The sequence below is a fragment of the Haemaphysalis longicornis genome, unplaced genomic scaffold, assembly GCF_048455015.1.
Source record: "Haemaphysalis longicornis isolate Haplotype H1 unplaced genomic scaffold, Haemaphysalis longicornis Haplotype H1 scaffold_8, whole genome shotgun sequence".
Lineage (NCBI taxonomy): Eukaryota > Metazoa > Arthropoda > Arachnida > Ixodida > Ixodidae > Haemaphysalis > Haemaphysalis longicornis.
This window is the reverse complement of record NW_027526445.1, coordinates 74,801,514-74,828,549: the sequence shown is the minus strand read 5'-3', so window position 1 is coordinate 74,828,549 and position 27,036 is coordinate 74,801,514. Positions and strand designations below refer to the sequence as shown.

Below are 27,036 nucleotides of genomic sequence, written 5' to 3'. Positions count from 1 at the left end.
ATAAATGTCCACGATTGAGGCTGTGTGCTCTCGTCGTTCGAATTCTGTCAACACGAGCTGAATCAATTGTAATTATAACCTCAGTCAGACGCCATGGGTGGCAGGCTTTGCTTTTTGCTTATAGTTGTATCTTGGGTGTGTTTTACGGCGCGAATAAACCATCAGAACAAATCAATCCACCGACAGAACTCCGACGACGAGGTATTAGGCCTGCTCCCCCCTTTTGTGACGTCTTTGGCGATAAGAAATAGTGGGTAATGGGTTTATAACGCCAATGTAGCGTCTCAACGCCGCAGAAAAAAAACTCATACGGAATGAAGCTGAGACAAAACGTCCCCCACATGCACTGATTATCATACTTGCTAGTGATAACGCAAGGTTTAGATGTAGATGTCGTCAGGAGCATCTAGAACGACAAGGTTCGGAGCGTATCACTCTGCTGTGATCTTGCACATTAGTTAGCGTTACAATTCTCGTTTCGTCCTTAAGCTTTGGAGTTTTAATTCCGACTTATCGACTGGGTAAGAGTTCGGAACGGGCGGTCATTTGTCTTTGCGGTAGTCTGCGATATTTTACTGCCCACGGAACACACATGTGTCTTATATTGTGGTTCAAAAGAAACACCGAGTTCAAGGACACAGTGTTAGCGCATTTCCGCTGAAAGCCCGCGATCTCTAACAACCTGTTCCTCTCTTGAATGCTGGAGGTTTGAATAGACATGTGCTCCAGAGAGTCTCGCTCTCTGACGATAATGGAAAAGCGGGCGCAAAAGAAAAACCGCCGCAGTTAGCAAGCGGGTCGGGCAATGCCTCTGCCGTTGCCAGTCGGCGTCTCTTGCCAGACGGCCTTTATGTAAGTATAGGCGCGCATAACGCGGCACCCAAACGACCGCACCGCAACCACGCCCACAACTGGGGAGACCAGAAAACATGCGCACTCTTTTTGTTCGCTTTCGGCTTTCATTACACAACCTTCCCGACGCGGCGCGCGCGCGAGCAACAAAAAATGAAAGCATCGTCTGCCGCCATTCACGGTATCGTACACAGCGAGAACCGATCGCGCAGTCGTCTGGAAGGAGTTGTCCTAGGCTGTGATCGTCCGCCAACGGCTTATTCGCTCGCGTCGTCTGCGTCGCAGGCGAATAATAGCAAAACGACAGCATGGACAGAATTCTGGAGAACGATACCGCTGTCTTGCAGGTATATTTGTGTCTGTGATGGTTTGTTGCTCGCTTTAGCGTCCAGTGGGGTCGTGTGATCCGTCTAAGGTATTTTTAAAACCGCTGCCGCGCCTGGCAACACGCTGACACCGCGTTCATTCTTTCGCTATATTCAATCTTTATCGTCTTGCGTTTTTCCATCTATTTTCCATGTTTATTCTTCGTTTGCGTTTTTGTTCGCATTTGGCTGATACTTATGTTAGTTCAAGTTTTGTTGCACTTTTTGAAATTGTAGATGTTTGTACTTCATCTCCACGCTGTTGTTCGATTTTGGAGAAATTGCTGGCAGATGCGGCTCCCTTCCTTTCAAGAGTTGCAGAGACATACCCTTTGTTTGCAGCTTGTATTGATGCGTTGGTGTTATCATTGGTGTTGGATTGTGATACATTGGTGTTATGTCATTGGTGTTATCTGGCAGGGGTGGCGGGTTTATGCCGTGACAAAAACGTGTATACGTGCGTTTGGACAAAGAAAGGTTTGGTGACGCATGTAATCAGGTTGTATGCTTCGGCACCGTGAGAGCCGGGTGTGTAGAACAGCTATAGCGTTCGTCCGCAAAGTCTGTGACGAACAGACACATCGGCACAGCTGATACACTGTTTATTTGAGGAAACGAGCCAGCACTGTTGTTTGCGACTGGTTCACAGCATGCTCCAAAGCACTTCACTCTCCATTGCCGATCTCCCTGCTGAGTCGGGGCGGCGTTTGTGAACGAGACGGTATGACCCCTCATTGATAACACTCACCGACATGGGAGCAGAACGTTCCTTCGGAAGTTCCGTTCCGACTCGGAAGCACATACACAACCGCTCGTTATTTCAAGTCACTGTCTGTCTTATTCAGACATGCTGCCTATATAAAAATATCGTGTAGTCGGCTTCACAATATATTGTTAGGGTTGGCTTAGGTGTTTGGCAAAGGGAGGTGTATTTCTTACTTTTCGTCTTCTTCGCACTTCTCCACCCCATCCCATAGTTGTCTTTAGCTTCCAGTATTGTTTGATCAGTAGTTTAGCTATAGCCATTTCATAGCTCTCTTCAGCTCTTTCGATTGACACCCCTGTAGTTGTCTTCAGCTTGTTCCTTCGTCGTTGCACTGGCCCTCTATAGGAAACGTGAGGTTGTTCTATACTTCCCTGAAGGCCTTTTTACAGCATGTCGTTTAGAAGACCGCAGCCCTGCCTATGGTATCTAATGCATAGCTAGAGTTCCTCCTGTGGCAGTTTTTCGGTTATATGGTATCTGCGATGTCTAATAAGTATTCCCTAACACATAATCAATGAAGTGAGCTTGGCAACGTTCGAAAGGGAAACAATTGTGCAAACACTGACAGGCACTGCTTTGTGGTACAGTTTAAAGTGACACTGAGACCGAGCGTGCCATCCTTGCTAATCCTCAAGAAAAAAGAGCGCAATCTAAAAACCAGTTTTCTAAGAGCACTTCGACCCGAACGCACGCTTGCGTTTTGATGCATAGATGTTCAGACACCTTGGTGGTCTCTGGTTGCGCGTAACTCGCAGATGTGATTGGGAACTTGGGCGACCGTGACTCTAAAGTAGTGCACCCAACAGCAATTATTTAGTATTTTGTTATTATAGCACTGGCAGTAACATGTGTGGCAGCGATAGTAGCGCTAGTGATACAAGTGGCAGTAGAAGCCGTTGTACTAGTAAAAGTCGCCGTACATCACAAGTTTTAATAATATTTATTTATTTATTTATTTATTTATTTATTTATTTATTTATTTATTTATTTATTTATTACAAGTACCTACTTCGCCAATTGTGCAATGTTGTACAGGGTTACAGTAGAAAATAGAATACAAACAGCAAATATAACGAAAATAAAAACGTACATGACATTAAACAAGAACAATCTAAGCACTTAGAGCCCAGCATTGTAACAATAGTAAAAAAAGTGAAAAGACACAGGAGTACAGCGAAAGCAGTAATTATACATATCCAATATAAACAACCAAATTAAGTACAAAGCAAGCGTTAAATATATGAGTTATTTCATCAACTCAAAACGCTGTTTAATTGGCTGATAGGAAATTAGAATACGAGAATATTGGTATTTTTAGCACGTTCCAGTCACGAATAGAGTTCGGAAAGAAAGTGTATTTAAACACATTCAATCGACAGCTAAATTCTGTTATTTTTATATACGTGATATTTTCATTCGGACATATACCCAAGCGTCTTTAAAAACCGTTAGTTATTTATTCCGGCCTAACTCCGGTGTATATTAAAAGAAAATTTAATTTTTGAACTTTCCATCATCCACAACGGGGTTTCCATCCCAGGGCCTGTAGAATTTTCAAAAATCCTTATTGCAAAATCATAATTACCTGTTACAAATCTGGAGTCATTTTTTCGCACCCTTTCCAACTTTTGTTTCAGTACATTATTGAAGGGTCCCAAGAAACACAACCATACTCTAGTATTGGGCACACATTTGTAGTACACAGAGATTCCTTGAGTGTGTGCGGCGCGTCGTTGTAATTTCTTTAGAAAAAGTGAATTAGGCGCAAAGACTTGGCTGTGATTAAATCTACGTGACTGGTCCAATCTAGTTTTGACGTCAATGTTACCCCAAGATACTTAACTTGATCTACTCTTTGTACTGAGCAGGAATTTGAATACTAAGACGTTGATACTACCGTTTTATTAGTAAATTTTACATGAAAACATTTCGTTGGGTTTAAACTCATTTGTTACTGAGCCCACCAAGACACAATCGTAACGAGGTCAGATTGCAGTACTGTGATGCAATCAACACACCTGACTGGGCAATAAAAACATATACATCTGCATAAAGTCTCACTGTAGATTTAAAACCCAATGAAGCATCATTGATAAAAAAAAGAAGCGTCCACAAAACCGTCCCCTGTGGCATCCCGGACAGCACATCAGCTAATGAGAAAGACACCCCATTTATCACAACAAATTGTTTACGGCCGCTTAGACAATCCTTACTCCAGTCTATGAGGGTTGTAGGAATACCAAGAATTGACAACTTATGCACCAAAAGACTGTGGCGGACGACCTCAAAGGTTTTTTAAAGTGCAAAAATACAGCGTTCAATTGAATGCCTTGGTGGAAGGATAAAGCGGTGTCATGTACGAATTTGGCTAGGTGTGTAACACAAGGAAGACCTGCGCGAAAGCCGCGTTGAGACGGAGTGAAAACGCTATTATCTTGAAGGTGTAGAAGTAGTAGCAGTAGTAGTAGTAGCGGTAGTAGTAGTAGTATTTGTAGTAGTAGTAGTTACTGTTATTTTTGTAGTAGCTGTAGTGCATTATTTATAAATCTCATCTTCTACAGACAGTAAATTTGCTAGATCTCTGACGGGGTAAACAAACGAATTCTGAGTAAAAATTTTCGTAACTTGGTTACATTGTTTCCACGGGCTGACAGTGTAATTGTCACCACAGGTCGCCATACATACGTCAACAAGGGATGAATTGTTTCGCCGCATATACTTACCAGAGGTCTTATTTGCCAGCACTTATCACACACTGATGGGTGTTAGTCTTCCCTGCCTCCGTATAAACTTAAGAATGACAGAAAAAATCGCCCATTCAATTGGTTGGAATATCCTGTCTCTGTCTGGGATATTCTTCCGATCGCCAATTGCAATGTAGGTTATATTGCAGAGCGATTGCAAAGGTTTGTGCACGTGTAGGCCTGACTGATCATGATTTTTTTCTAACCGCCTATAGTAGCCATGCGCAAATAGCCACAAAAGTGACCCCAGTGTTGGTTATAATGCGTCCTATTACGCTATAACGAAACGGTCTCCTAATGGCTACTCAGAAAGCTTGACTGCGCAGTTTTCTTTTATCTTCATTTGGTCATTATAGCGGGAATAACGCCAGCACTGGTGTCACGTATTTTCTCTGTTATTGGAAACCTGCACAAAGACAAGATTACCGGTAAAACGGCTTTTTGTGCTCTTTTTTTTAAAGTCATTACTAAATAGTTTGTGAATCATCTACTTGTTGTCACCATTACATGTAGGTTAATCCCCTCACATTTATTGGCGCTCACAATCGAGATACTAAACAAAGCTTGCTTCTTTACTGGTATCCGCAAGTAGCCGGTAAGTTTGAGCCGCGTGTCGTGTAAATCTAATATGCAAAAGCAGTATCTCACGTTTCCCAACAATTAGTATTTGCCATTCTTCAATTCAGCTGCTGGTAGTTTGTCCGCGAGCGCTTCAGCTACTCGCATGACCGTACAAACAATACGTGGCGTGAGGCAAGTAATGTATCCGCTTCGGTTAGACACTCAGCCTATACAACCTTTATTGGAGCTTTCGTTCAGCATTATTCCACATCTTGAAAACAACCTTTCACATTTCTAAACGTTTTTTTTCTTCTGACGTGGGCAGCGCAGAAGGGCCGTCAGCAGCCGAGGAAGAGGAGTAATGAAACCATCCAGCGACCGATGCCGGCCTTAGATAGCAACAAAGAAAACGACCGCGTTCGGACATTCCTCGACCGCCCGCGTGCCCCCTCGCGACGGGATGTCGGGACGGACCAGGCGCTGCTCATTCAGGAAAATGACCAAGGCTGCGGCGACCCTAACCTTCGGCCGGGCATTAGTGCGACGGTGAACGTTGCTGCGGCGTTTTCTCTTTGAGAGCATGCCGCCTACCTTCTTTACGCCTTGAGCTTTTATATGGCGAGCTTCTTCTTTCCTTCTCTTCTCTCCGTCTACTCTAACGCGTGTTTATCGAACCTACGTATCCTGTTCCACAGCGGGGCCCGTAGCAGACGATGAATAACCGCTGGAAAATGGCGCACATCCAAATGTGGAACTAAATGAGATGCTGATACTGCAGTCGCTATGGCTCCAGAACAAAAAAAAAACAAAAAAGAAGTGTCACAGCTGTGGACGATCGGCGACCCCAAATCACTGTAAAGGCAACCTTCAGCCGCAAGTGCTGTTTCCTCTATTTTAGCAAACCTGTTAGTGGCATTGCGACTGTTTATTTTGCGTAATCCATTTCCGCTACATGCTCCATTGACTACGCCAGAACTCGTGCCACACACCATTCCCGACATCACGCCTCTGCTCTCTACGCTCTGGCCGATACCAACAATACGCTGACCGTAACCTTCGCGTCTCAGTGGCTTCGACGTACGCGCCTAACCTCTTCTTCGCACATCTTGCCGGTATTCCAAAACACCGCTTTGTCCCTGCACTTTTCTTCCTCGCTCCGCGATATTATCGCAGCTCCATCCCGCACGTCTCTTCCCGCGCTCCATCTAACAGACGGCGGCCGGTATGAAGTAAACGCGTGGGCACATTTGTACCTGCGACCACTAAAACAACTACAAAAGAAGCTACGCCACCACCAACACCAGCAGCAGCAGCAACGCATAGCGGTTGTGCTGTACACCGAACAGGCCAACACGCTCTTGTTCCTGCTTTAAGGCTCGGAAACGCTTAACACATCCTGCGTGCAGACGGCGAATTCTACAAGCACAAAAAAGGGCGCGAGCGCACGCTCACGTGTTCGTGATCCTCGTGATGGCATCGCTCTTCCCGCAAGGCAAAAAGTGTGTGATGGTGTTGAAGGCGGGCCTGCCGAGACGAAGAAGAGAATGAAAAGGCGGGAAAGAGCGGTTTTAGAAACTAAAAGGAAACACCAAGTGCGGGAAAAGGCCATTACTCGGCTTCCAGAAAGAGGTGAAGAACGAATCGAGAACAAAACGATGTATCGCCTTGCGCCGGCTGCGGCTGCTGCTGCTGCCCCCTAAGGCGTTCACACACGATAGGTCTCGATATAAACGCGACTCCTCTGTTGCGCTTGCTACTAAGCCTACGCAAGCTGACGCTTAGCAGGCGATACGTGTGTTGTTCACGACTGAGAGCTAACGGCCATTCGTGCACTACGCGCATTACTCTGGACACGTGTATGGCGTTACGTCGCCACAGCCACTGGAGAATCTTTGAATTTGGAATTCATCCCTTCCTCCTCTCTCTCAGGTGACGGAAAAGCGTCTCAAAACAGAAAGAACAAAAGAAAGCTGTTTTGAGAGTAACCTGCATAAGAACTGAGAGAGAAGAGAGTAGGGACGAAGCGGAAGCGCGGCTCTTTTTTTTTTGCACGTACCTCCCATGCGTCCTCCCCATTCTTGAGCACCGTCGTGCCTCCTATGCTAGCGTACGGGCTTCAAGCATATCCCGTGTGTGCTGCTTCACATCCTGGGTTTGCGTCATCCAAAACTGCGGCACGAAAAAGATTTAACGTACACAAAAAACTATCAATGGACGTCATTTACTTTGAAGTTTTTTACGGGGCACGGAATTCCCGTTTGCCGTAATGCATGCATTATATTATCTGTACTTTTTTGTCCAAGAGAAGAAATAAAATCCGCCTTAATTCACACACTTAGTAGCCAACATACGAAACCAGAATTAGTTATCAATACTGCAGAGGCTAAGTAGTTTCCAACAAATTTGGGAGGTTTTGTCAGCTTGACCAGACTCTAGCACTGTTGCTTGACATGACAGGGCGCGTGATTGCTGTAAGCTGCATCCGTGAGTTTATGGCATATATCGATATTCAGACCATTGCGCGTGCCCATCAGATCCACTTGACGGAGACTCTTAAAAATATCCCCTTAAGTCCGCGGTAAAAGAGACGCTAACTCGGCGCTAAAGAGACGACACGCTAACATTTGATGACGGTATGTAGCCAATAAAACAGAAAGGAATCACAACTGAAGCTTTCGTTGCTAGTGACAGCCCACTTCCCGCAACACAAAATCTTCAGCGAAAGGCCTTACCACTCGAGTACTGTACACAGCCATCAATAGAACCTCTCGGCAAGAGATCCTTGCTTGCTTTGACGGGTCGTAGCACTAGCCCGTGAAAACACTAGGGTGGATGGACAAGTGCCGTATAAGTGCTGATTTTATTATTCACAGAAATGTTCATGCATCAAAAGTTAGCCGTCTGTTTTACGGTAATTTTACGTGACTTGTTATGTGGGGACAATCACTAACGATCGTGACACAAAAAGACAGGAAGAACCCCGGTGCTAACTTGCAACGGATTTCGTTTACGGCTAGAATTTACAAGGCTAGATGCTCAGCTGAATAAATTAATTGGTAGTGAGCACTTGTGTATGGTCTCTTCGTGTCCCGAATCAGTTTTGTGCAATTACACCTGAACGCGCAGAAAACTACTCTGGCATCCAGTTAATGGAGTTCTTTGTGTATTTCTGTACTTGAAAAGAGTAGACGAGACAAAATTGCTTTCAACTCTAAATATTTCGACTGGAACACATAGCAAATACAATGTCCTTCTTTAAACATGTGGGCCGCTACGACAAAAATTATTTAGTTGACACACCACACCTGAGAAAATACAAGTATACCCTGTAAGCTCACCATGCATCCGATAAACAATTCTTATGTGGCTAATTTAGATGTAGCTCCCTTTGCCTGAACGATTTCCTGGATTCTTCTCTCGTAATAAAAATTTGAAATTTTATCTCATCTGACCTAAACACAAAACAACATTTTCAACCCAGTTACACGAAGCCGTACTACTGGGACTCCTTTCATACCAAGGCATGCATTTATTCGTTTACTGCTGTAGCGAACTGACCTTTACCAGAATTTAAAATCCAGCGGTGTGATAAATTATTGCGATTTCAGAATGGTGCCGACAAAAAACCACTGTTCGGCTGCAACTCCCCCATGCCAGTAAAATACATTAAATCTAGCATTAAATCGATATATTAATAAAGGTGTGACCAGTAAAAGAACAAAACTACAAAAACTAGTAAAAAAATACGCTTCTGTAGGAAATATAGCAGTTTTATAGAATAAAGAATATACAACCTTCGAATATAACGCTTAATATGCAGTTTGCAATAACGTAACGCAGAGCTAACTTGTCATCTGCTTCGTAGTCAAGCGAATTTGTCCTGGTCGAGGGTACCATCCGCGAGCGAAATGTTGCAATCAAGTGTTTACAAAACATCACGTTTGGTTTATATTAGGGTGGACGATTGATCGATTAACGCTTTAGTCGCCACTAGTTATTTTAATCGGTTTATTGGTTGAAGTAATGTGAGCGAAACAGAACAAAAATGTCATGTTGAAATTGTAGGCAAGCGTGTGGAGGACCACATTCGTGTTCAAATTAGCTGCCTTACGCCACAACAGGAATCGATGCAATTAGGATCAGAGTTTATAGTGATTAAAACCGCAAGATCACACCCAATACACTCAGAAAAACGGCTACTCTTATGAAAGTTTACGTCGTAAAAAAACGCCGACCAGTCACACACACTGTTTTGCCATTGTAATAACCAACTGTGGCGTTAGTAAACCATAATTAATCGGCGCTGCCTATAATCCCAGCGAGGGCTTATGACCCTGAGTTTAGAAATAGGGCAAATTTCGAACGAAGTTATAAACACAAGAAATGTATGAGAACAGGATGAGGAGCATGTTGACATTATTTTATTTTTAGTATACTGTTATTATTATTTCACTAAATTTAATATCAAATTTAATACTTTTCTTCATTACAACTCTGCACCCAATTAACTGACCAATTTACCGATTAACGACTGCCGATTAATCACGAAAAACGTTTTAACCGATGCTCAGCCCTACTTTACAAATGACGCGAATAAGCCGGCTACACCTTTTTAACACAAGGTGGATTTATTTCTTTTAAGATGAAGCTGCATTGCTGTGTATGTGAGTGAGTAATTTGTCTTTGTAAGCAGAACTCCGGAATGTCCTTCATTATTCATTGTCTTCATCCCATTACGATTCAGAGCACTATAGACTGGAACAGCCTCCACAAAGCCTCATATACACACAAATCTGGCACACCTCAAAGCTGTCATTGACACGTCCCTCTATAAATTTTTCTGGTCTATTATCTTTTAAGGCGAATATTTGGTTTCCTCAGTGATGCCGTTGTACGCCAATACACCCTGCATGAAAGCCAACTTTGTCTGTCCATGATTATGAAAAATCGTGAGTGATGGGTAAGAAAAAAACGCTTTCCGTGGACGGAATCAAACCTGGGTCGCTCGTGTTACGAAGTCGGCCTTCATCCGGTTTCTGTATTTCGACATAGTCGAAGAGTTTGGAAATCTTAGAAGACAACAAAAAAATTCGTAACTAGAAGAAAGGCGTTTCTCTGCGTGCCTATTATCTGCGACCTATTATCAAAACCGTTTATCTGCACAACGGACAATGACAAATGAAAAGAACGCAAAGGAACGTTATCTTCGGAATAGAAATATGCAACGCAGGCCCAGGTCTCCGCTCTATGGTGGCTGGGAAGCATTGTCACATTTTTTTCAGGGCAGCTGTTTCCTCACGGGCAGAAACCGCTGACCGGAAACATTATCCCTGTCCATGACCACATGTGTGAGGTATCTCGTTGATTGGTGCAATATTTCTGTTTAATAATGTGCAATGAGTTTGAGGCAAATTGCAAGGCTAATAGTGTACGCTTGTCTTCTACTCGGCAATTCGGCGAAATTAATCTGATTGGTTCCCACAACTTGCCCAATCTCTTCAAAATCCCATCCTTCATGTTTACGTTTATTCGTAAAATGACGTCTTCCTTCCATTTCGTTTATCCTTCTATTCGTCCCCAACTGCAGCAGCTTCGAGGCGAACAAGTCAACCAAGGGGGCGTCCAAGCTACGGCGGGATCTGATCAACGCCGAGATCTCGAACCTGCGCGACCTGCTGCCCCTACCGTCGTCCACGCGCCAGCGGCTCTCCCAGCTACAACTCATGGCGCTGGTCTGCGTATACGTACGAAAGGCGAACTACTTCCAGCACAGTAAGCGCCTCCTCTTTCTCTGCACGCCCATCTCTCTTTCAGGATTCACAAATGGACGCAGTAACCGTTTTCGTAAAAATATAAGAACCCACGGGGGTGATCATTCTTCTGTAGCCCTAAACTACGATTCTTCAATTAAACGAGGTGTGTAGTTCGCGATGCATTGTACAAAAGTGTTATTTCCCCCTATTTGGTCTCCGATCTGGACAGCAAATGTTACGACTGGAGGCGCTTGGCCGATGATGGGCTGGATTGTTGTCGACCCGGCATGGCCATCGGGCAAAGTGGAACTAGAAAGAAGGCACTATACACTATGACCTTCCCAGCGCGACAACAGCCAAGGCACAACAAGAAGGGGTCTACAAACAAGCGTTGTTTGTAGTCCCTATGTTGGTGTTGGTAGTCCCTCAACTTGCTGTCCCGTGCCTGTTGTCACGCGCTGTGAAGCTAATGGATTACCCACTGACCGGAACCCTCACGCTTTGCCTATGCCCTACATTATATTATTGTAGCCACAGTGAATGGCGCACCGCGGCCCTAGGTACGGGTGCAATAAAATTGTTAGGGTCCCCCGCCGTCTTCTCTTCCTCGCGGTGTAATACAGGTGCACCAGTGAGGAACACCCTGACATGGCTAGGACAGACGTTCACACATTCGCACTGAGAGGGCTGGCCCAACAGAATTTCTCTCGAACTTCAATGACGCTCTCCCCCTGGCAGAAAGTGCCATCAGACAACCAGTTTAAGAAAGATTGGTGCCATGCGCACGACCATGACTGTGCAGAAGGAATATGGGCTGAGTGAAGGGCTATTGCTAAGCACCGGTTTGTATACGATAACTAAATTTGGTATACGGTCAATCAAAGGGTTTACACGCCGTATCAAAAAGTTTACCGACACGCTATTCACCCATCCGACGGTCAATACACTCGTACACGGCGGTCTATAAACGGACTTTACCCGCCCTATTTTCGCCGCCTGTGCATTTTTGTTTTTCAGATAATTGTGTTCAAGTGATAACGACAGACAGAAACAGAGAAAGAAAGGGAGTTTACTCCGTTCAAACTCAACGTCAAGATAAACCAACATGAGATAAAAGTGACGTAAACGAGTGAACCCACAGTAAGTGAACATACGCGACCTACTCAAGGGACAACAAAGTGTGTGTGCCGAAAAACGAGAATCCATTCTTGTTCTGTAAAAGAGGATCAACGCAGGGACGTTGGAGCATTTTGTTTTCACAGGCACTACACAGCGATGCGTGGTATCTCGTACTTCTTATTTCAGTCTTCTGGCATGCTTCAAAGGGGTGCTTTCCTTCGCTCTTTACCTGGCTACACGGGCGGCGACTCCTGCTCCTGCTACTGTGTCTGGCCGAATGCACCGCTGAGGACCCCGCCCGAAAGTGTCTCGGTAGCCGTCGCCGCGGGGCGGCCTTTCACAGTTTTTGAGTGGAAAACTTGTCGAACGCGGCGCTCGGTATTCTTTCAGGCAAGTTAATGCTGGCGAACCATGGTGTCTCCCGAGGTACCAAAAGAGCGACTTGGAGGAAGGCAGGGGGGATGGCGTCCTGTTGAGTTGCTGTGATATGGCCGACCTGCCCGTACTACTCTCGCCGGGGCATCCGAAAAGCGACAAAGAAAAAGCCATTGAAATAATCTTGTTACGTCTTGCACTTCTCGAAGCCCTCGCCGCTGCTCACCTTTTTGAAATATCACGAATCACGCCAAGAAATATAACTTTCTAAACATTTCACACTCAAGTTCATTTCAATGCAGGTATGCCAAGATGAAAGCTTCGCTTTAGGCTGATGTCAACTTCCGCATGATATGCTACAGTATATATATATATATATATATATATATATATATATATAAATATATATATATATATATATATATATATATCTATATATATATATATATATATATATATATATATATATATATATAGGGTTTGGAAATGAGGGGCTCGTTAGGAAATACAGAAAGAAATGCCGGCAGTCTACAACACCAAAGAAGGCATAGGGGAGTGGTTAGACTATTTTTTACCGTTAGTGATGTTACATTATTTTTTTTTATTATTAATTACGTGAGAAAGAAAGAAAGAAAAACACGCGCCCAGAGTGGGGACCGAACCCACGCCTTTCGATTAGATCTCGAATGCCTTACCAATTCGGCAATCTGGGCGACTGTGTTCTGCTTCACTTTCTGGGCTATTTATATTTACTACAACTGTATCTGACGCTTGAGGGTGGTAGCCAGCGCCACTCAGACTACACGGGGAGAAGGGGACCTTCTTTTTCAACCCCCGGGGCGTGACGCGAACGTCTACAGCCTGTCATGGGCGGTCAACTGGCGGGAAACCCTCTTATGCTACCTTGGCATGAAGGCTGCCAGAACCGAGGCCCTCGCTAAGCTTTCGCACGATAATAGGGTTTGGAAATGAGGGGCTCGTTAGGAAATACAGAAAGAAACGCCGGCAGTCTACAACACCAAAGAAGGCATAGGGGAGTGGTTAGACTATTTTTTACCGTTAGTGATGTTACATTATTTTTTTTATTATTATTAATTACGTGAGAAAGAAAGAAAGAAAAACACGCGCCCAGAGTGGGAACCGAACCCACGCCTTTCGATTAGATCTCGAATGCCTAAAACACGCGCCCAGAGTGGGGACCGAACCCACGCCTTTCGATTAGATCTCGAATGCCTTACCAATTCGGATTGGTAAGGCATTCGAGATCTAATCGAAAGGCGTGGGTTCGGTTCCCACTCTGGGCGCGTGTTTTTCTTTCTTTCTTTCTCACGTAATTAATAATAAAAAAAAAAAATAATGTAACATCACTAACGGTAAAAAATAGTCTAACCACTCCCCTATGCCTTCTTTGGTGTTGTAGACTGCCGGCGTTTCTTTCTGTATATATATATATATATATATATATATATATATATATATATATATATATATATATATATATATATATATATATATATATATATATATATATATATATATATATATATATATATATATATATATATATATATATATATATATTACGGTAAGTGTACAGGCCCGCTCGGAAATTCGAAATAGAGATGTCTGTGGTCCATGTAGGTTCCCGCCGCATGGCTCGAGAACGATTGGAACGAGACACACCTTGCTATATGGGTACGGCGATGTTATTCAAGCCTTGAACTTTCACATTTAACGTACTGTACATGCCTATCCTGTATAAGGGTGTTCCTTCGGACACAAACAGCGATACAGAAAAGCCGCGTTTCTCGTGTTCCGCGAACCGCAGTCTCGGTCACAGCTGTATAGCTGCGCCTCAGGTTTTCTCCATCGCTGCGCGGCTTGCTTCGGCGCCGTAACAGGATTTGAGTTATGCCCCCGAGGAAAGAAGAGCAGGAAAAAAAGAATCATGGAGCGAGAGAAAGAGACGCCAACGGTCGCATCTGTGAGGCTAAAAAGGCGTCAATGCGAGAGAGTGAAAACGGGCTAGAACTGCGCTCTTAAGAGCCCGTTCCCCGTGCACGGCGAAAACGAATCCCAACAAACTAAAAAAAAAACAGCTGCTGTTGAAGCCCGCCAAAGCAGCTGCGCGCAGAACGCGTTGGGTCCAGCTGGACCTTCTTTCATTCAGGAGAAGATAAAACAAAGGTGGGGATAAAATAAAACAATAAGAATTAATGTGGCGATACGCGCCCCCAGAGGAACAACAAAACCATTGGCAATCGTCTGAACGCAAAAAAAAAAACGCAATGTCACATCGACCGTAACTCGATGCTGCGAACAAAATTTGCTTGTTCCAGAAAACTTGTAGGTCGTAACGTTCACATGCACACTTTGCAGCGGGAAGGGAAACGGACAGTGTATTGAAATAACAATACTTCAGAAAGATTTTGCGTCCAAAATTCTAACACTTGCGAATGGTGACGCCAACAGACTTCAAGGCACGTCGCTAAACATGCAACAGTGGTTTGCACCCTTGTGGGAGATTATCAGTGTAGTCCAGAGGAGATTAACAAAAATAACAGACCGGGCGCAGAGAAATTATTCCTTAAAAAAGGCCTTCGCTGCTTTTTATTCAGCTGCAAACGCCGTGGAAAGCCTTCAGCCGACCCTGCCAATTAAATGCCTCGTTTCTCTCCCCGCGCAAACCAGTCAAGCATTTCGCCTCCCGTCTCGCTCCTTCCCCGAGAAGAACGGTATAGGTTTGCTCAAGTCAATTCAATTTACATTCCTTGCACTTCTCCCCTGCGATATATTACAACTTTTTTATACTGACTTTGCTCGCGACTATGGGACTTCTTCAAATGCTGCCACGAGTTCTACGATCGTGCGCCCGCTGTGTTTGTATTTTTGCCTGAAAACAATGTTTCGAACACGTGCTTTTATTTATTATTGAAAAAATCAAGCAGCTTTGTCCGTTTATTAACAAGGGCACTCGAAATACCACTTATGTGTTTACGTTTTGCCTGAAGTAGGTCTAATGTCTTCTTTTTTGCTTGAAATGTTTACAAATATGAAGTGCGCTTGTTTATGTACTTGCTCGGAAAAGTTTTGCCTTTACAAACTTCGCGGTCAATGAATAATTTTCATATTTGGCCGGGCTGGAGACAAATCGAGCGACAGACAAATAGGCATCCTCACAGATCACAATTTTCACTGTTAAGTAGCCCAAGAAAGACTATGAAAGACTATCACCTTTGAAATTCTAGGAGACCTAGACAGTCCTTATGGTATCGGAGATGCGAAAACATTTGTGTCTAATTGAGGAACATTACTGCCGGCATGTGTGCGCGCCGTGTACTGTAGCTGCTGTTGATGTAGATGGTCAATCGCCCCATAAACCATATGATGGAACTTGTAAAAATTGGTCTCGTGCTAGAATCCGCATTCGTTCTATGCACTGCACCCACGCGGCGCCTATCGTGTCCTGTTCCCAATGGTACGCCTGTGGGCTCTCATTGCTGTTATTGTCTTGTTTTCCTTACAGCGATTTCTTCCAGTTTCATATACGGTTATTAAGAGACTCTCGCTATCGCCATATTTCACCATTCATATACGCTATCGGAAGTAGCATGCTTTGCTGCTCACATAATTACTACTTGCTAGTTGCCATGCTCCAATTTCTCTTGAAACGCAGAGTAGAAATAATACGTTTTAATGTCGTAGGCCACAACCCCTTCTGTAGATTATCCTCTGTTCTGCACGAATCATCGAGCTCCCGTTCTTGGTTTCCGTGTTCTTCTGGCACTCCACTTTGGGATTATCTTTTGAACTGTCGAAGTTGTTATGAGGTGTAAAAAATGTTCACAGCGCAGTCACCACGCAGGTACAGTACAGTGTGTACGCATTACGCTTTGTTAGCAGAGAAGAAAGATAGACACGGTAACAGCATTGAAACTTCGTTATTCGGTGCTTGACCAGGGCAATGTTTTACAATTATTTTGGAGTTAAGATATTGAATACCTTCAGAACACGGAATCACTTTCAAAAAGGGAGTACCGTTGTGATATGCCAACCATTGCACCAATCTCCCACATTTAGAGGGTGCAACATGGATTCGCAGCTAACTCCTTCCGGCGGCCACGTGTACACATCTCATAGTAAGCAGCACTCCCCAAAACGTTCTAGACATTAAGGCCTGAGAAGACGGGCAAGCTAAGAAAGCAGTGCTTTTGTCAGCGACTACAACGTCCAGAATCGAGCGGCTCTGTTTAGATACGTCCCTCTTCAGCAATGTGTTGAGGTAGTCCACTCAAAACCTCATGAAGCATCCACAGCATCAAAATCTTTCATCAGGCGGCCCAATCCTTCGTCGCCACCCAGGAAAGCATTGCCGGAACCAAATTTCGCATATGACATCTGTTATAGATTGGTGGAATCAATGGAACGGCACATTGCGGGAAAATGTTAAGCTCATTGCCTCAAGGAAATAACGCCGATTGGATACGCTATACTGGAGTGAAGTATCTATTAAGGGAAGGTTGAAATGACACACCTTACCAAGAAAGATCATCAGGTCTTTCCCTCGTTTGGTTGGCGCGTATACTTCGCCTATTGTGTCAATTCCGGTAACCTGTTTTCTCTCTTCTTTGCCCGTAGTGGCACTATGATAGCCCCACCAATGAAACCCCTCGTTTCATGTAATACTAATGTCCCGACATTTCCTGTGATACCGCAGTATACTTCGTCCTACACACTGATATTTTTGACACCCTTTTCATCCGAAAAGCTACGCGTGGTAGGAAAGGTCGGCTGAGGGCGCAGCACGATATACAGGTACAGCCAACACGAGCAGAAGTGTCGCTGGGACCACAAGTGATTGAGCAAGAAACCCGAAAGGATGCTCGAAAGGAGTGAATATGTACTTCCGGTACCTTAAAAATACGTCTACAGTCTTTACTTTTCTAGCCAGCACAGCGAAGTCACATTTTAGAGTCGGTAGGTTTGCCCCAAAAATAACCCGCTGCGGTGGATTAGTGACTAAGCTGTTGTACTGCTGACGACGAGGTCGCGGGTTCCATTCCCGGCCGTGGCGGCCGCTTTTCTGATGAAGGAAAAAGGAAAAACGCCCGAGTGTAGGAGATTTCGGCTCACGTTAAAGATCCCTATGTGGTCAAAATTAATACGGAGCCCTCCACTACAACGCGCCTCATCGCCTGCGTTGCGTCCGCGCGTTAACCGTACAATCAATAAATTCTCCCAAATACAAAACATTTTAGCACGAATTTTGTAGCTAGGCATTTTAGTGCAAGCATTCACAAGTCAGCATGCGGAATTGCAAAGCGTTTAATTTGTGATGCCTAGTGGGTAAACTGGTGCAGTTGGTATGCTCCGTAATTTATGGAATTTTATTACTTGCCAAACACCTATTCCACACATTTTTAACCCTTCCAAGGAGAGCGTTCATTATTAAAGCGGAGCTCTCTTTGTCTGTCTGTTGACAGTGTTGCATCATAAAGCACTCTAGCAAAGCCACCTCTACACAATTGGCCGGAACATGGTGGTGAGTAATGATGAAACAAGAAAAAAATGCTTTCTGTGATTGGAATAGAACCTAGGTTCCTCGTGTTATCGCACCGACTTCGATGCGACTTCCTCACTCCGACACAATGAAACAGGTGGGATATTGAAATTCCCCCCTGGTGTTTCAACTTCTAAATAAACCGAATTCGTACAAACCAATCACAAACGCCGCCTTACTTCATTACGACCAAAGAATGTTCCGTTCCAACCTACCTTTCTTGTTGAAGAAGGGGTTTTCATTTTTTCACCCTGCGTTTCAATGTGTAAAACGGTGTAGGCAAAACAAAAATATGGTGTAAGCCCATTGTAAAACATGTCACAGTTTTTGAGAGGAAGGAATGATGGAATTTTAGTGCATCCATTAGGAGTACTCATTCTTGAATACCTCTCAAAAATTCTATTTTATTCATACAAGCCAGCGATTAAGAGAATGTCTAACTATTGTACGATAGTTTACCTTGATTTATAACAATTTTTAATCTTTATGTTACATTGTAAAAAGCAAAACTATTCAGGCGGAGCCACTGAAGCCAAACTATCCGTAAAAGACTGTAAGTAGCATAATCATTATTTAATCGAGATTTCTAGGCAGCCGTACTACTTTTAAATTAGGCGCTAAATTGGTGTACTTGTTCATTTTCTATGAGTGAAGGATTTTTGCCTCACGGCGTTTAAAACAATATATATGCAGCTGATTTCTTTACAACTGACCACTAATATCACACCCTTCAAACGCCCTACAAAATACTGAGGGTATTCAGTTGTCCACCAACATTTTTGCTTCGCAGACGGGGTGTGATTATACGCATAAATAAAATAATGTTCGGGCACAATAAAGACGGGTGTAACAATCTCCGTACACTCTAATCCCTCCCATGGAACACATTTTAGAGCATTAGGGTGTACCCAGATAATGTGCACAAGCGTGTTCCGCCACAACAAAAGAGTACGACCCCTTTACAACACCTTTTCCGGCGTTAAGACAGTACTACAGGCAGCGAAAAGCTTAGTGTGCTCATTCAGTGTACTTTACAAACAAAATAAATTCGTAATTATAGCAACAAACCACATATACAATATTAAAAATAGTGTTATCATTCGCCTTCACTTACGACACAGTTATAAGTTGCATCAGCATCAACAATACTACCTTTTTCAGGGACCACCGTTGATTGGTGTACTGTACCAACATTGCGACAAAAATATGCCATGACATTAATTTTATCCCAATATACTGGGGCCTTCCTGCTTAGAAGGGTTATACGTCGGTGGGCTTGAACAACACCCTCCACAATTCGGGAGATGCGTGTGCTTAAAACCAGGCATGCGATCTGAATAATTATCGCTGCAATCAAACCCACCCATTCCCAACTTTTTTAGTGCACTACAGAAAACCGAGACTCTTGCATCACTCAACAACCTTTTTTGGCACAGAAAAGGGGTGTAAGGCTGCAAGTTTAGGTGTTCTAACCTGGGAAAAAGGGTAGAAAAGACCTCCAAATGCCCATTTTTCACCTACACGGTAACCTTTTTGGCCCAAAAGAGTAAAAAGTTAAGTGTGTAGAGCAACATTGCAGCCTTGTTCGCGGTGTGCTACTGCGCCTGCGCGAAACCCTCAGATTCAACGGTGGTCTAGCGGCATCGACAGGGCCCCCGACCATGCAGCTGCCCTCTACAAGCCATAACGCTGCGCGCACTTCGTAATCAACCTACTTCGAGAGATCCAGAACAATGCCAAAGGCCGGCAAAAACGTCGGGCAGCCGGCGCTTGGAAGCGGCCCGAGACAGCTCAGCAGCTGCACTCAGCGTCCGTGTTGTTGCTGGCAAGGCGTGATTGATGACGCAGTTTGCCTTCGGTGCAGTGGAGCAGCACCTGACGACGAATTCGCTGGCATGAAAGTAGAGCACAACGGCGCATGCGCGGCTGTTTGAGAACCGTGAGAACCGCAGTTGGAGGGTATAAGTTTTCCCGTGCCCCGCCTTCAACTTCGCCGGTTGGTTGGTAATCATCGCGGATATGTTTCTTCCGCTTTCTCTGATCCTTTCTTGCCCGTGAAAAGTTTCGTGCGCATATTCTGTAAGTCAGCTAGGCTTTCTGGCAGGTGGTTCGACCATTGTCGTCGAGTTCCTGCTTATGCACGCACACTCCTCATGAGTGCAGTTTGGTGGTGCCATGTCCACATGCGATGACAGGTTGAAGCATACACTCAAGAAAGAGTTCGCTGAAGCGTGGAAACATAGTAAAAGGAAGTGAAGGGTCGTCAGACGAGGGCTTAATGACCCGCGCTCAACTGGCCTTGTCGGTTAGGCATGCGGCAAGCGATTCCGTGTTAATGGCAGGCTTATCGAGAGTGATCCGCAACAAATCAGAAACGTTACACGCCATGTAACCCAGTATTTACGTATAGAACCCCTGCCAATCCTTGCCATTTCTTCACCAGATCCATCCGCTTTGGCACACTTTGTTTGCTAGAAGAGTGCAACCAGATAGGTTCTGCCAACGACCATCATGGGCATTTGTGTAATAGCCGAAATATTCTATTACTACCTTGGCATTAACGAATTGGGGTCGATTTACCTGCATTTAAACTTGCCTGTCTTGTTTATACAGCCATGCTGGACGTATTACGAGATGGAGTTTCCGACGCAAGCATGTTCTAAGCCCGCGAAAGTGACGCTGGATAGGAGCAGTGCGGTGACTGTCGTCTGCTTAACTTCAGTCCCTACAAAATGCTTTCAGGGGGAAAGACATCCATGCAAAATGGGGAAATGTGTGCATTCTACTGACTCCGATGCTATATAGGAGAGGTGAGAACGGAGTTAAGAAAACAACAGAAAGAAAACAACGCTTGAAACTATTCCGAGAAGTCACACGCCTTTTTCGTTGCCCCTTACTAATTTCATTGCATCCATTCGTTTGGTAATGCGGCTTACGTTGCAGAAATTTAGGATTCTTTGCAACTGCATCTGGATAACACTAATGTACAGTCTAGCATTCAGGCACTTGTGTAAGCGAGGTGTAGGAAAGTGCACAAAGGCGAAGGCAGGTGCACGTTAATTTGCGATGTTAATCGGTTTCACCACTGATACCAAAGCTACATCAGCAGCAGGGATATTTGTTGCGGTGGTAAGTATATGGTGTTTTCCAAGGAAAACATTGTAAAGTTAGGTAAGGTTCAGGAATTTGCGAAGAGTAAGCCTTAAAGGGACACTGAAGCGATATGTAAACATTGCGGGATTACTTGCGCAAATTGTAGTCCGGAGTCCCCAGACCATGTTTCGACCACCCTGGGCGCGTTTACGCGATTTTATTTAGTAGAAAAATTAATTCGAAAATGCTGTCCTCCTCTATTTACGCTCGCCCATTTTCTGCGGCGTTTTCGTGTGACGTCGAGAGGAGCCGAGCTCGCAATTGGCTGCGCTACTGCGCTACTGCACGGCTTCCAGGCCTTCAGACAGTCAGTCGGCCCAGCGTTTCGTCCGCCGGCCGCCGACGGGTCGTCGCAATTCGTTCGCTCAGTTGAAACGAAGCCAGGACACGTTTGTGAATGGTAGAATCTGCCTTTCTTTACTTGGTTAGTTTGTACACTGTATGTAGCTCCAAGTCAAGGTCGCTTCACACAAGCGCTGCACAAGCGCACATGCGACGCTTCGCTGACTGGTACGCCAGTAGGAAAATATAAGGCCTCTTGAAGGCGGGAGAAGAGTCAGCGAAGTCAATATAGGTACTAAGGAAATAAAATAAACTGATATTTTTACCGTACAGCGTGAAAATAGGGTGCGGGAAGCACTTTCTTGCGCTCGGCGAACAAGTGCAGCGGTTAGCAGCACGACTACGCATCTGCGAACGCTTTTCCGTCTACGAAATGCAATTGCTAGACGTGAGCTATTGTGGAAACTCAGTGGACGCTTACTGCACGAGCGCAATACAACAAATAGTCACCTAAGCTGCTTGAAATGCCAAAACTAAATAAAAGTGTAAACTGCTTGTACAATATATACCCTATATTACCAAGGCCAGCGGAGCCCGCTCCGTGGCCGAGTGGTTTGGGGTGTTAGATAGATATACCTCCGCAGGTATTTTGCAAGTCAGGAGTTCGAATCCCCGCGGGTACGTGCTTTTTTTTTCTGTAAGTTAACTTTTTCGCTTTCCGCGGATGTTTTCTATATTTAGTTCGCCTTTTTTTTTTGGCCGCAACGTTCATGGCTCCACGAACTAGTTCACAAAACGTGCGCAGGCTGTCACTGGCGCGCTAGCGAGTTCTCGTTCTCGTGCTGTTACCATAAGCACCGACTGCTTGCGGGCAGTGGGCACAGGCCAGAATGAACAGACCCTTGGCCTGGTGCGAACACGCTTTTTACGATACAGGCATGAGGGGGGCAAGCTCCAAATATGGGGGAAAAGCGAATGACATTTGGGCGTCTGCGGGTACGCGGATGGCGTTCATGCACTGCGTAGGTTTCGGCTAGTGAATGCTACGATTCCAAGCCGTCCTAGGAGGCTTATCTTTATGCATTTTTACAGCTGACAACATGGCAGAAGCGCGGTACGATGATTACTGAGTTATTGAGAATGCCCATCCAACAACGCCAACGATTGTGTTTTACAGAACCGAAACCGAAACAGAAACTTGTTTGGTTGCTCACCTTGGGCATCGTCCAATCACGGTGCCCGCTCCTCCTTACGTCACAGCTTTAGTTGGTGCGGCCGCCGCAAACCACGCATGGTAGTTTTTCTTCTTTCGCGCTTTGTAAGATAATTACCGATTTGTCAATCGTAAAAACGATGAAAAGTGTGCTAATTTGAGCCAGTGTACGCAGTGCAAGCAAAAACGGGAGCTTGACAAATTCACTTCAGTGTCCTTTTAACGCGGGAACGCGAGCGTCCAAACATTTGAGACCCACCTGTCATTCAAAACAAAACTGTATATATTCGCTTGGCGCATACCTATTATTGGTCAGCACGATTTTTTGTCTGCATGGGGAGCCAGGGAAAGCCTGTAAACTCACCTCACTACTCCTTCTAGGCCTCCAATAAAGAGATCGGTGGCTGTGAACGGTAAAAAAAAAAACAATGGTGCCCTGCTGTGTCCTACGCGCCGGCGAGATCGGGCAGCATTTGATTTCATGCCATCGTTTGATCTGACCTCGGGAAGCAACACCGGCCGCGTGGTGACAACCGAATAAAAAGGACAACAATAACCAGATTTATCAGTCAGGCAAAATAAAAAGAACGCTGGGAAGAAAAATGCCGTCGCGAAAATACCGGCAAGCGATCAACCGAATCCCAAGGGAAAAACAATTCGGCCTACACACAGGGCCTCTGGCCCGAAAAATCTTCGCGCAGCCAAAGACACTTCGCGACAAACGCAGTGCAGTGAGGGGGCCATCGTAGGTTTCAAATGACGTACTGTCTCGCGTTCGACAAGATGAAAAAGAACGCGACGAGCCAAAGGAGGAACGCATTCGGCAAAAAACTACAACAGAGTCCCATGAACACGGCAAGGTAAAGGACGCAGCTTCATGTAAAGATCCGAAGATAGAAAGCGAGAAGAAAAAACATGTGGGAAGAAAGAAGTCCACCAGAGCTAGGGGCAATTTAGAAGCACACTGGTTTCAGAAAAGAATGGGCCGCATTCCACGGGAGGAGCGGCGCCACCTTCAGCCATAATACGGGCGAGAGGCGTTAATACGTGCGAGGCCCCCTCGCACATCGAGAGCAGCGCCCCCGACAACAATGGCCCCAGAGGCGTCGTATACCAGGGACGACGCGCGTATATACAGCAGGCGACGCCACGAAGAAGACGCCGAACGCCGCCGGAGGTGCTTGCGGCCTGCGCTCCAGGCGTCGTTAGGCTTAAGAGGGTGCGAAGAGGCAGTGCACTTCCTAATGGTCGATCCTTCTACGTGTCATCGACTGCAACATCATGGGAGACGGAGGTTGAGGGGGCCGGTTTCTTGGGTGCCGGTCCATACGGCACACGTATATGAGCCGTACGCAGGTTTGAGCTAAGACTTCGCAATAAGCGTCTCCAGCCGCTGTTGCGAGTGCGATGAAATGGCGTCGCGTATATCGCGGAGGTGGGAGTCGGTGTAATGATGACGGCGCGAAAACCTCCTCGGCAAAGTGAGGCGGAAAGTTGTGGATTCCAAAGGAGTTTCATCACACGCCGAACAGCTGGGTGGCGACTATACGAGGTCCTTGAGAAAATTGACGTTCCTGATTCCCAGCGGCGTCTGTCGCTCGCGCCTCTAAGGTCCGCATTCAAGACCCAGGTGAGGTACAGCGAAAGTCGAGAGGGTTCCTGTATAGTTGGCTGTGGGTAATGAACATGTTAAGCAGTTTTTCGCTTGGAAAACTTTCTTTTTGGTATTTTTCTCTTACTGAAAAAATGGAGCTCTTAAAAAACCTTACGAAACTTTTCCAAAGTTCGGGCGACGCTCGTCGTTCGCACTTCCCAGATTCCTTCTTTCACTGCGGAGGAAAACTTGCCCAGGGAGCGACACAGCCACAAAGCTTAAACCTAAGAGCCTTCGAAATGGCTTTTCAGCGGATGCTGGACTGCACCACGCCTAATCTTGTCACAGGTATTCGCGTTGTTTCTGCTTTCCCTCGCAAGCTTCACTTCTTCAGGCGCGCCACTTTCGCCCACGCGTCGGTGGCCCCACTCCCAGCTTTTACCACCGGAGCTTTTCCTGTATCCCACATGATACCTTGACGCCTATCCGACATGCACTGTACCGTGAAAACAACCGCGGCCGTTTACGACCACAGACTCTTCCTGCACAAATATTGCATACACATGTATGTATTTCTAAGTGTAGTGTCTGCTTTCAACGACCATTCCCGAATCTAGCTGACTTATATGTAATTTCCTTTCCGTTGTGTTCTACCCAACCAACCTGTTTTTCCTACACGGTGTCAAGCATGTGCCTTGGTTTTCAATTAACGCAACACGGCCTAGGGGGAGCCCTCTAGAGACATTTTTGCCGTCGTTTTTATCACTACCACTATGAACACTATTAACCAGCTCGTGCTCAGAAGAACTCGGGCACTCGGGCTGGACCCGCACGCTGTTCTGCGCACACCTCTCGCCACATTATTAAAGGTTGTCTCGGCCGCTTTACCTCGTCAGCCCCGTACAAGATAACATTTAAAATTCCATAAAGGAGTTGTTTCTCGTTTATAACGGGTGCGAACGGTTCATAATGATTTCCCCAACCTACACTTTTCCCCTAGCCAGCTTGGGAGAGAGCCTTGGCGAGCACTGGCCCTGACTATCAGCTTCGGCTGCCCCAGACGGCTTTTGATGCCACCCGCGCTCTAGGTATCAGACTGAGGGCACCTTCTTCAAGCTTGAATATGAGACCACCTGTTGCAATAAAAAAACCTTCATCCTCTCTCTTCAACTTTCTTGTTGACATGGGCCCTGGAATCTTAACGGTGTCGCGAAGGTTGAGCCAGAGTGTGTTTATTCAACCAGGCGCTTCCAGTAACTACTCCAAGTGGCAGCCTTGTTTCGGCATGAAAGACGTTGCATGAAGCGTAAGCTCCAAGCTCGACTACGTTCGCCAGTTTACTCGCGGTGAGCAAGACGGTCCATGCACGGGGCACACGAATCGCGCGCTACGTCTAAATTTACAGTCTTTTTTCGCTCCAGTTTCAATGTTTCTGCCGAAAGTGTCGCAGCCTGGTGAAGTCCAATCACGAACGAAATCTCGCGCTCTCCTAAGGCCCTCTTAACAGCGACGCCGACCGCGCACTCCCGCTCTTCTCGTTTTACCTTATTACATTAGAATTCATTTTTTATTATGTTTAGTCGCAACAAAATAACAAAATCAAAATAAAAATGAACGGTTTAAGCGTTCAGTCATGATACCAGGAACGTATACGTTAGTGTCACTAGATAAGGTTTCGGAGTATCGGCACTCTTTTCTCTTATAGTTCCGGGCCACCGTGGCGGTGGCCCGAAACTATAAGAGAAAAGAGTGCCGATACTCATTGATCATTGATCATTTCACGTTAACGTCGGAAGTTCATTGACCATTTCACATCACGGGACATTTGTTTACGCTACAACGGTTCACGGATGCCGCCATTTTGTTGTTTATGCGTTTTAGACGGTCAACTGTGGTACTTTTCGCTTGTCCGCTTTTCTCGGCGGCTACGCGTTACACTTCGTTTCTAGCGCGAATCAAAGATACCCTGCTTCGCGGCATTTCAGCTGCAGAAATGTGTCCGAAGAGTCCGTTTTGCTGCGTCTTCGGCAGTGTTGCTTAGGAACTACCCTGTGAAACATTAGCGGCGACTCCGTAGAAGATGCGATCTGGAAACACTGATCAACACCAAGATGGCCCCCGTTTCCAACGTGCGTGCCTAAGTACCCTGACAGCTTATTTAGTTACTCGAATATACGTGTAGCAGCAGGCAGCGGCGCTGCACGAGTGCATATATACGCGGGCATGTTGACGAAATCGACCTGTTCATTTTAATAACGTGGCGAAGGATTCAGTATACTAAACGAGCAGTTTTAGTCATTCGTACATTACCTGAAAAAGTGCTGCTGGAGGTATATGCAGAAGTATACAATGCCCACCCCTCTGCGGTCAACTCTCTGCCCTTCTCTTTATCTGTTTGACAACCACCCCTTCTGTTATCACAAGTACCACTGCGCTGCTGCTACAACTGCCCCTCCTGATAGCGATATATCCGAGCGAAGGAACTGCATTCCTGAAACGGAGAAAACAAGCCCAAGTAGGTAAGGTTGCAAGGCATGTTGAATAACCTTAAGGTGTTTTTAGGCTGCTTAAACTTGCGGGCCTGGGCCTGACCTGCGGGCCTGGATGAGTACCTTAGATATTATCACCTGCAGTATGAACTTGATGCTCCCTTTCATTGACCCTACCAGTGGCTGCCTTTTTTTAGTTTACATCCGGCG

The 27,036-nt window shown here is 45.4% G+C and overlaps 1 protein-coding gene across 1 annotated transcript in view; it reads left to right on the top strand.

Moving 5' to 3' along the window:
• The window catches only part of LOC144148782 (uncharacterized), a gene marked incomplete in the record, with an annotated part of 154,819 nt that overhangs the window by 42,688 nt on the left and 85,095 nt on the right, over positions 1-27,036 (top strand). The window contains 1 exon segment of the mRNA XM_077680293.1: positions 10,876-11,060. Coding sequence (XP_077536419.1) covers positions 10,876-11,060 — 185 coding nt within the window.